The 12,291-nt window shown below is 35.9% G+C and overlaps 1 protein-coding gene across 1 annotated transcript in view; it reads right to left on the reverse strand.

The window, feature by feature from the left end:
- Positions 1-12,291, reverse strand: part of LOC150102509 (cilia- and flagella-associated protein 61-like) — a 509,206-nt gene that overhangs the window by 410,464 nt on the left and 86,451 nt on the right. Inside the window, exon 5 of the mRNA XM_090399377.1 lies at positions 8,193-8,269. Within this exon, the coding sequence (XP_090255503.1) occupies positions 8,193-8,269 (77 nt within the window). The remainder of the gene's footprint in view (positions 1-8,192; positions 8,270-12,291) is intronic.

Here is a 12,291-nt window from a genome sequence, read left to right on the forward strand (position 1 = left end):
GCATTATAGGATATGAAGACAATTTGATGTGAAATCATCTGCCTCCATACACAAAGCAGATTTATGTTTATCTAGTTAACATTTGTAACATTTGCACTGCAGTGTATACTTCAGTGCAAATGTTGCTCATAAAAGATTAAAACCAGTATATACTTTTTTGTCAAGTATATTTTACTTTGTAATCAACAACAACTGGTTTGTAAAAAACAATGGTTAAATTGATTATTAAAACCAACTGTCATATGGATTAGTGTGTCAAATGACTTTTGCATTTTGGAGTGCACAGATATAAGGTTGTGTGCTATAGTGATGAAGCTATGTATGTTGCAGGAAGTGGATGAGATTTGAGATCTGGTGGTAATAGTTGACAGTAGGCTGAAGTTTAGAGAGCACATTGCAAGTTTTGCAAAGACTGTGCATCGTATTGCAGCTATAATAAGCAGTACACTGATATGTAGATAAAGAGGTGGTTGTGCCACTAGTAAGCCCATACTTGGACTACTGTTCTCAAATTCAGTCAGCTGATTTTCATTGTAATGTGGAAACACTGGAGAATGCCGAGAGACAACTGACTAAAACAATATCAGGAACTCTGGAATGTTGGCTATGAAGAAAGGTTAAAGAAATGTAAATTATAGAGTTTAGTGGATAAGTAGAAAGGAGATGACATGATAGAGACATTCAAATTAGTGAGGAGATTTTACTGCATTAATACAGAGAGAATGATAAACAGAGTGCAATGTATGAGAAGAAGAACCAACCAACACTGGAAGAGTGTGGTAAAGAAGTGGGGAAGGGGGGAAATAGATGATTTACATGGAGAATTGTGAGTGAATGTAACATGTCACTAGAACTTGATGTGAATGCAGGGAGTGTTAAGGATTATAAGGTTCAATATGATAAATATGTTGTCAGTTGAATGAACTTCCCATGAAGAGTCTATGACTAGATGGAGGGTTTGATAATAATAATAATACAGCACTATATACAAGGCTTGAAAAAATGTGCTTGCCTGCTGATGAGTGAAAATCTTTTGTTAATGAGTAAAAAAATCAGAAGAGGAGTTGCAGTTAAAGCAACAGTTTTATTTACATAATGCCAATCTCTTTCATGTTTTGCTTTATGTCAGAAATAGATGTTTGTATATTTAGCTTGCTTATCACATCTCTTAGGAAATGGTGGTGATTACAACTGCCTGTTTTTTCAATTATCACTGATTTTGTATAATGGAATGCAATCAATATGATGACAGAATATGCATGTAATTTTATCTTTAGAGAGTGGTTGTACCATGAGGTAACAAATTATTTGTGATGTGGCAACCTAAAATAGATATGCAATGGGCAGTTTAATTAGCTTACATCTTACCAATGATGAATATGAAAAATCTGACCATTAATAGTGGATAATAAAACTTAAAAAGTGAGAAAAAAAATTCATTTTTCCCCAAATATTTCTTTATACCAATTCTGACCTGAATTTCTTGGCTGTTTTTTGAGTCTATGTCATGTGATAACAACTCTGACAAGTATAAATAAAACAAAACAATTTACAAAGTGCAACATAACAATCTTTGCTTATGTAGATATCAAAAAAAATAAATATAAGATTTTCAAAATCATATTTATAAATAATTTATTAAGAGAAGTTAAATTATATTAATAAAATTACAAAGATAACAAAATACAAATAACAGACATAAAGTGCTAAACATGTCAGAAGGAGAACTTTCAACCAATAATTTGTTAATAAAGAAAAAAACTGGTTCTTACTTGGTTGCTGAAAATTAAAAATGTATAAAAGTTAAAAGTACTAACGAGTTTCACCACAGATTACTTGTGGCTTCTTCAGGGTAATACAAATAGAAATGTATGGTTGGCAATGCCCAATATAAATTAACAAGTGAAGCTGATAAGAACTGTTGTAGTATAAATAAAGGAAACATTAGGAGACAGTGAATGATGGCACAAGTCATCTGTTTTCTAGAATTGTTTAGAGATGATTAGCTGAAAAGTTGAAATCTGGCATATGAAGAGATCTAATGAAAGATTTCCAAATATCATGAAGGATCATCCCTTGATTCTTGTTGAGTGAGATATGAAAAAATGACAGTTGAGGATTCTTTTATCTGATGAGAGAGGAAGTTTTCTTCTGTTAAGTCTTGGATGTCTTTTTCCAATTGATGTTATGATGTATATGAGAGGAGTAAAGATGTCATACATATATCCCTTTGCCATCCCTTAAACAATAGGAATCATTCATATGCTCAAAAAAAATGTGACATCTCTATTCTTAAAGACAAAAAAAAAAAAATAATAATAATAAATAAAAAATTAGAAGTTCTACTCAACCAATACATTCTCAATGGATACTCAAGGAAATATTATTTTCTCAGGCATCTCTCTCTCCAGGGAGTCAAAGACTCATCATGGGAAGCCTGCACTATTATCATCATTCACACAATACTCATTGTACTTCTCCTTGAACTCATTCACTGGCAGTGCATTCACAACTGCCTCTGGGGACCTATTCACCAATCAAAAAATCAAGTCCTTACATCATTCCTAACTGCATTCTTACATTAATTTTCAGAGGTGACTTCTTGCCATGTACTGAAAAAAAGTCTTCTGTGTCAATATCATAAAAACCTTTTAATAACATATATGTTTCTATCATATTCTTCATATTCCACCTATTTTCATAGGAAACATTCCACCATAGACCCATCACAATCATAGTCATGCATCTCTAACTGCATTCTTACATAATTTTCAGAGGTGACTTCTTGCCATGTACTGAAAAAAAGTCTTCTGTGTCAATATCATAGAACCCTTTTAATAACATATATGTTTCTATCATATTCCTCATATTCCACCTTTCTTCAAAGGAAACATTCCATAGACCTATCACAATCATAGTCATGCATCTCTGGATACTTTCCACCATCTCCACACATCTAATGAAAACCAGGGGACCAAACAATAATTTAAATGACCTCATTAAGTTCAGTGATTAAGGCCTTATAGAGAAAACTAAAAGCCTTCTTATATATATACTTCTCAGTGTATTCTTTAACACTTGATGAACTGTTTCGGACATCTTTGCAGTATGCCCCTTAAACTTCACTTCCTGTCTATAGTCACATTCAAATTCCTAGCATCATCAATGTCCTGTAGTCTAGTTCCATCAAGATAGTATACACTTTGTGATCTCTTTTTCCCAAAATGCATTACCTTGCACACTGCAACATTAAATTGGCAGTCACTTCCTCTTTAAATTATTTCCTTTATCTCTGATATATACATTAAATAGCAGCAGCCCAAGTACAGAGCCTTGTGGTATGCCACTCGGTGCACCACATCTCTCTCTCTCTCTCTCTCTCTCACACACACACACACACACACATCTTTTCCTGGATTCAATTCCCTCAAGTACTACTCTTTGATGTCTCAATAAGCCACTCTCTTATCCATATCACTAGCTTCATTCCCAATCCCATTTATAACAAATTATGTAACAGAGTTAAATGTGGTATCCTGCCAAAAGCCTTAACCAAATCCAGCAGTAGCTACTTAGCCATTTCCTTTATCTAACTCAAATGTCACTTTATTATAAAAGTGAGCAAATTATTAAGGAAGACTTACCTTTTACAAAACTTTGCTGCCCATCACAGAATATCATATTCCTATCAACCCATTGCTGAATTCTGCCTTTTACAAACTTCTCTGATATCTTAACACTCACAAGGTGCCAAATGGTCTATATGCTATTGTGCTCTCTCTCTCTCTTGGAGACTTCTTTATGCAATAAACTATTTTGCTTTTTCCCAGAGCTGAGGCTTAAATTAAACAGTTCAGTCAATGGAGCTACCAATTCCCTTGCACATCCATATAATACATGAGCTGATATTCCATTGAATCCCATGGATGTATTTGCATTAAGATTCTGCAATATCGCAAGCACCACCAAGTCATCTACCTCTATTCTTGCATCAGTGAATATCACATATAGCAATGCAGTTTCTCCACTTGAATTGCACACTTGCAAAATGATCACACAATAATTCATCTACCTCATTTGCTTCTGTTAACTCTCTACGATCAAAACTTGCTAAACTGATCCTTCCATAGTTTGTCTTCCTTTTACTCAGCACACAGTAAAAGAACTCTTTAGGATTTTCTTTAGCCTTCTCAGCTAGTCTCCTTTCATAATTAGTTTTTGCCCTCCTTATCGTAATTTTCACCCACCTGGGTTGTGTTGCTCATGAGCTTTCTGGTCATTTTCTCTTTATATACTCAAGGTATTCAGTGAGCAGTTCATCAGAGTGTTTCAGCCTCATTGGATGAAATCAGAAGATCAGGTGCAGAGAATAAAATGAGAGAAAACTTACTGGTCAGCAAGCAAGGGGTATATGAAGAGTTAAGCATGCTAGATGTCAATAAGGCAATAGCACATGATGACATATCACCATGTGTCTTAAGGGAATGTTCCAGGGAGTTAGTGTCAGCCTTGTCCTCCCTGTTTAGCAAGAGTCTTGCAACAGCACAAGTTCCAAAGGAGTGGAAGGAGAGTAATATTGTTCAACTTCACAAAGGTGGTGATAACGCTAATGCCACAAATTACAGACTGATCTACAGTTATAGTTAAGGTATTGAAGAGGTTGGCAAGAGCTAGGATACAAAAGTGAGTTTATAGCAGTGGTACTCTCTGTGCTTGTCAGCAAATAAGTTTGTTAAAGGGAAGTTGTGTTTTACTTGCTTATGTACTATAACAAGGTGACAAATGTATCGGACAAGGGAGATGCATATACAGTGGTATACTTGAGATTTTCAAAGGCTTTTGATAGGTTGCCACATCACCAGTTAGTAACTAAAGTGGAGTAGACTGGTTCTCAGGTAAACATCAGCAAATTAAGCATGAGCGTGCAGCATCCCAGAAGAGAAAAAAACTCACTAGTGATGTGCCCATGTGAATAGGAGGAACAGATAAGATATGACTGAGATCATTTAAGTTGATTAAGCGATGTTACTGGGTTAATATCATAGAGATTTTTCATAGAATGGAAGAATGGAAGAGAGAGGCATGGAACAAGGGAGTATCCCTGGAAACTGTACAAAGAAGATGCGTGAGCGAGAGCATAAGGAGCAGGTTCTTTGCATGGAGAGTGATTGGTGAGTGGAATGCATTGCCTGACATTGTGGTGAATCCAGATACAATAAATGAATTCAAAGTACAGTTTGATCTGCTTTATCTGTAGCAGTGTTTACCCCCCCCCCCCATGATAGGTATGATGTTAATAATATGGTGTTAATAATAATAATAATGGAAAAATTGAGCCGAGTTGGATACACTATGATAATGTTGGATTTTTCTAAGGCATTTAATAGGATACCACACAATAGGCTGCTGTGTAAACTGGAGAATATGGGATTGGAACATAATCTATTGACTTGGATCAGGGGATGGTTGACAGACAGATATCAAAAAGTGGTATACAGTGGGTGTGAATCTGCCAGATTTAAGGTAACCAGTGGTGTACCTCAAGGTTCAGTCCTTGGGCCATTATTGTTCAATCTATACATTAATGACATCAAGCAGGGTCTATCATCAGATGCACAATTGTTTGCTGATGATGCGAAGATAGGCAGGGCAATCAGGGATGCTACTGCTATTCAGCAATTACAAAATGATTTGAATAGACTGGAAATCTGGGCAAACGAAAATGGCTTTCAGTTTAATGTTAGTAAGTGTAAAGTTATGCACTTCAGAGTGATTAGAGTTCCAGCAGCATATTATATTAGCAGGGTTATGCTACAAGAAACTGAAGAAGCAAGGGATGTTGGTGTACTGGTGGATAAGAATTTCAAGTTCAAAGGTCACATAGCAAAAGTTACAAATACAACTCAGAAGATAATTGCTATGTTGAAGTGAACCTTAACATGTAAGGATAAGGCAGTAATTTTGCCTCTTTATAAGGCTTTGATAAGACCACACTTGGATTACTGTGCGCAGATTTGGTCTCCGGGATTCCAAGGGGATAAAGAAGCTGTGGAAAGGGTGCAAAGAAGAGTTACAAAGATTATATCCAGATTATGGGATTTAGATTATGAGGACAGCTTGCGAGTATGTGGATTACAGACTCATGATAACAGGAGAAAGAGGGGGTGTATGATAGAGGTCTATAAACTTTTGAATGGGGGTTATAGCATTTCAAATGATGCAATTTTTCGTTATATGGAAGGTGGGGAGAGAACATGGAGGCATCCATGGAAGTTAAGGTTGTTCTCAGTCAAGAAAGGGTTAATTATTATTATTATTATTATTATTAGACACCTCCAGGGAGTCCAAAGACTCATCAAGGGAGGGCACCAGCTCTACAACTCTGTTACTGCCACTCAATCCACTAACTGACTGCAACTACACCAACGCCATCTACCACCACCCACCACTACTAGTATTTCCAAGGACAATCGCACACATCCATGCCTGTGGCAGGATTCGAACTTGCAGACTTTTGGCTGGAGAGCGGACATGCTAACCACTCGGCCAGCCAGGTTGGCGAGTGGTTAGCGTATTAAGAGGTAGGTTTTTCTCCCAGAGAGCAGTGAGTGAGTGGAATACCTTATGGGTAGTGATATGGTAGATACCTTATGGGTAGTGATATGGTAGATACCTTATGGGCCTTATGGGTAGAGAGCATCTAGTGTAAATGAATTTAAGGGAAGGTATGATAGGTGGGTTGGGTAATTTACGGCCTCCCTCAATGAGTCCTTGACTCCCTGGAGGTCTCAGATAATACTACTAATAATAAAAAAAAATCAGTATTATGCTCATTCTATGTATTGAGTACTTATAGTTTGATTTAAGAAGGAAAAAATGAGGACGTAAATACACAGAGGATTCTATAGCTTGGTCAATTTGATGATGCCCTTTGGCTGAAACCTGGGTTCAAAATCCTGTCTAGGACATGAAGAACTTTTATTGGCCTTTTATCTGAAGGTGAGTTAGCTAGTTTCATACAGAGGTAACAGGATTGTTTCTTCTCCTAGTAACTCAGGTTTTTCATCCTGCAAAACAGACAAACTGGCAGAACACACACTTTATGTACAGAATAAGAACAAGAATAAGGATTAATCAGCCTATTCTGTTGGATCTTCCTGCACAGTATATGGTATGTAGCTAATTGTAAGCATAAAATTGTCAGCTTGACTGCAAAGGCAAAGAAAAGTAACAAATGACACATTTCAATTAAGATTAGAAGTAAGTAATTTGTCAACATACTATTTATAAACATTGTTTATGCAACACAACACACAAACACACACAATATATATATATATATATTATTGCTTATATTATAGTTTCTCAAAAAACGAAAGTGAGTAAGCTGATTTCGTGTGGAGATGGCAGCATTTTACCTTTGAGAAAATCATGCCCTTTTCCCCACTCCCTGGCAATACAAAAAGATTTCCTGGAAAAAACAATGAATTAACAAATACAATACAGATTATTCAAATTAAGGGGATATTAAATCCCACATTGTTTTAAAACCGAATAAGAAACTCAAAGACTGGAATCGGAGAGTTTCATGCCGAATATAGTAAACTATAAAGTATCGGCGAATTACTGGCGTGAGCTAATGCAAGTAGTCCTAGTACGTAGTACAATCTCGGGCAACTCGTTGCAAAGGTGGGGAAAGTTCAGATCGCTATTCTTAGGAATTTTCCATAATGTAAAAACACATTTCCTAGGAAATGTATGCTGTTATTACATTATGGTGGGAGGTCACTACCCAGACTGGTTTCAGCCTTTTTTGAGGCTTCATCAGTGAGTAGCTAGACCAAAGGATACCAAAGGGTATAGCGAAAAGAACTTATATACTTTGCTATGCGAGTTGCCAACCACGTGCAACCATTAAGTTATTTAAATATAAAAAGCCAATAGGCTTCATTTCGGCGATATAAACATTATTCAAATTAAGGGGATATTAAATCCCACATCATCCCACATAATGTGGGATTTAATATCCCCTTAATTTGAGTAATGTTTATATCGCCGAAATGAAGCCTATTGGCTCTTTATATTTAAATAACAATACAGATTGCCTATGCCTCAAAATTCTACTGTTCATAAAATTCTTTGATGTACTCATAAACAAAAAGGTAGCCAACTAGATGGAGAAATAAACTTACATGAAAATAAGATGTTCAAAAAATCCAAGAGCCACTTCTGAAGCTCCAACCACAACAATTCTTGCATTGATTGGTATCTTTAAGATAAAAATTACATCTATATATTACAGAACATCAAGTTAATGATTAACACAAACCTTATCAAGATAAATGTATTATTATACATAAAAATTGAGTAACAAAATATGATGTGTACAAAAGAGCAAAAAACAACACAAATCCCGAATAACTGTGAAGAGACTTCATATGCAAATTTTGTCTGCTGACACTTGGATTGAGGATTAACAGAAGAATACATTTCTTTGCATTTTTAATTTAAATTAAATTTAACCTAGTGAAAAGACTTTCTGCAACTTGTTCTATTCCAGAGTATTTTAATAATAAGGTGGTACACCTCTTCACTACTTGTATATAGGATATATATGATTTTTGCATTATTCCAACCTTCACATCTCTTCTAGATCTGGCTCCCACTGATGGGACTTGTTTCCTGGGAAGCAGAGCAGTTCTGTTGAGGGGTAAGTTTTGCCTGTCACCAAGAAAGGCCATGATGAGCTTTTTTTGTCACAGAGTGATTCAGGTTAAAAGTCATGAGTTCAGTAGTGATCATTTAGAATTGCTCAGTAAGATTTAGGGTGATATGATAGATCAATCAGAGTTTTTGGAGAGGTACACCCTACATTTTAACAGTACCTCAATAAAGGTTGAAAAAAGGTGGAACTAGTCTGGGTAATTCATCATGGGTCCTTCCCATAATACATAGCATTACAACCACCCAAAAGAATGTGTGTGTTACATCATGGGATACTAAGAAAATTAATGTGAAGTCATTAACTTCTATATACAAGTAGCCTAGTCAGGAAGTTTCACAAGTACAGCCACTCTGGGCTTGCAGACCATGCTGTGGATACTAGCCACAGAATACGGTGGAAGAAAGCCACAATAATACACTGAAGCAAGTTCAAATTTGAAAGACTATTCATGGAATCAGCCTCAGCCCTAAGAAATATGCCAAGCCTCAACAAATTTGGATGCATGAGACTACCCCAAATTTGGGGAACGTACATCAGGAGAACTTCAGCCCAATGGCTAAGTATACCTAATATATCCTCCAAGGGGTGTGGGGCACCATCAGGACTTTAGGAAAAACAGCAGCTTCCTCACTTCGTCCTCATTTGCTGTTTGTAGTGTCTGTGTGCATGTGTCTTTATCTTAAAGTTCCCACAAAGATGGCACCATTACGTTTCCAAAATATTGGAAATACATATTACAGTTAATTTAATTTATATTCTAGTATACAATGTGAATTCCTTAAGTTATTTAGTAATCAGGAAGAAACTTCGTGTGCAAACTTTGTGTACACTTATATAAAGAATTAAAGAAGAATATAATTTCTTGCCATTTTTCATTTAATGCAGTCACCTCAGGAATTGTCTTGCACATTTACTGTACCCATGAGATTTCTTATTACCATTTGTGTGTTGTATCTGTATTGGGTGGGAGGGTTCACTGACACAACGTTTATATGGCATGTTAGTTACAATTTTATGGTAGAATTTTCTTTGAAGTTAGCATTTGTGATTTGTCCTAATGACATTGAAAATTTCAAATGCAATCAAACAAACATTTATTTAATGTATTGAAGATTTGGATAAATATTAGAGCACCTGTTTTTAGTTAGATACTGTATTTGGCAGTACAATAAATGGTTTTGCATGCGTCTATGCAGCATAGATTCCGTGGAAAGGGACATGCATTTCATTAGGTAGTGCCATTTTTATCCCAGTTGTCTCTAATTGCACTATTTATTGACAAATATATTATACAGACTGCAAATGTTTCTGTACTTTATTCAAGTGACACAATAAAACTACTTGTTTTTCTTGCATCTGCAGTACAGTGGCTGTTGGGGAGGGCATGTTGTTCACTAAATAGGGATAGTTGCTTCCAGTGTTTGGACAGTATACACATAAGGAGGGAGTAAAAATGTATCTATTCCTAACTGAAAATGAATCCTTTTATATTCTATAAGAAGAATGCGTCTGATGAAAACCAACAAACTGGAAATGTGGGAAATCCACATGTTGTAGTGATGCGTTTCCTGAGCTGCTGTCAAAAAGAAAAAAATGCATCATCTGATGAAGTTTGAATTTTCAAGGATGTAGCGAATAATTTAGATGACCTCAATCGGGTAGTGTATTTACAGAGCAGTTCTCATCTGACGAGAAAGATGTTTCAAAAAGTAAGGTTTCTGAATATTTAGTTTCAAATGAATGGAATCTGGTAAGTAATGTGGCAGTACTGGTTCAAGAGTACAGTAAAGAAGATGAACTACTTTTACCACTTAATGCGGAAAATCTATCTGCAGTGTACTTTGTGTTTCTAAGTGATGACCTAATAGAATTTATGGTAAGAAAAACTAACAGATATGCAGTACCTATTTACAACTCAGAATTGTGAAACTCCAGGTAGAGAAGTGAATTCCAAGAATTAAACTTATTAAGAACAAAACTGTTTATGTATATATTATACCACTATGTAAAAAAAAAAAACAATGATCATTAGTAAACAAAATAAATTATCAGAAAATAAAGTGAAATATATATATAAAAAAAGAAAGAAATACACATAACAAGCACAATAAACTGAACAAGATGATATGCTCCTACATTAATCCACAAGTATTCCTGCCACACCCACAAGAATCACTTGATCAGCATTATTAGATCATAGGATAAGTCCCTCCCTATAATTATTTAGTTATTTACTGAGCTAGAGAATGTATACAGTTGCTGTTTCTTATTGGTTAGTGATTTATATTTCGCAAACAAATCTCTTACCATCTATTTACAAGTTGTTTTTTTTTTTTTAAATTATGCCCATCATAAATGCAAATATGAAAGTCTAGAGTTTATAGGATCATGTATTCTTCACTCCCTCCCAAGATACTTATAACACAAGCACACATATAATATTACAGATGTAAATTATTCATAATTCATTTTACAGTACTAAAAGTATTTTTATTCATGCCTATTCTTTCTCTTCCTTATACTTGCTATTCTTTACATCTTTTAATAAATCAAGTATAGCAACTAATAATCTAATGTCATTCTCTTTAATTATTGTTTCAATATATTCTGATAAGAACATCCCTTTTCATCCCCCCATTATGCGGGATTAGCTACGATTGAAGAAATCATCATGAAAAGTGTGGTGCATCAGATGACACAGACAAAATTGCTAGTAATTCTGCTCATTTCATTAGACAGTTAGGTTTGTGGCGAGAGAGCTACATTTGCTCCAACATGAATGTGTTAACACAAATCAGGAATATTATTATTATTACATCACACCTCCAGGGAGTCCAAAGACTCATTGAGGGAGGGCATCTACTCTACAACTAACACCAAAGCCATCTACTGCTGACTACCACCACTAGTCCTTTCACAGGCAATCAAAAACATCCATGCCCACGGTGGGATTTGAACCCACAGCCTTTTGGCTGGAGAGCAGATACACTAACCACTCGGCCAACCAGGCCGGTGAAATATATTATTATTATTGTTCCGGGAAACTCCAAGGAGTCGACAGACTCATCGAGGGAGGCCTTAACATCATGTCAAGAACAACTATTCAACATTCACACAGTATCTATCATACCTTGCCTTGAACTCATTCACGGTCGTAGCACCCACAACAGACTCTGGAAGCTTATTCCACTCATTTACCACTCTCCAAGTAAAGAACCTAGCTCTAACACCCTTGTCAACCACGCTCTTGCCCAGCTTCCATGCATGGCCCCTAGTCCTCCCACCACCAGTCATATTTTCAAAAATATCTTCTGGATCAATCTTATAAAAACCCTTCAGTAATTTGAATGTCTCAATCATATCACCCCTCCTTCGCCTATCGTCCAATTTCTGCAACCCACAAATCTTCAACCTATTCTCATAAGGTTCATTCCACAGACCTGCTATCATCTTGGTCACTCGTCTCTGGACCCTCTCCACTTCTTCCCCATCACGAAGAAACCCTGGTGCCCATAGCTGGGCACAGAAGTCCAGATGGGGTCTTATCAAGGCTCGATACAGAGGAA

This window comes from Typopeltis vanoorti, chromosome 10 (genome assembly GCF_054136105.1).
Source record: "Typopeltis vanoorti isolate ZY-2024b chromosome 10, IOZ_Tvanoo_1.0, whole genome shotgun sequence".
Taxonomy (NCBI): Eukaryota; Metazoa; Arthropoda; class Arachnida; order Uropygi; family Thelyphonidae; genus Typopeltis; species Typopeltis vanoorti.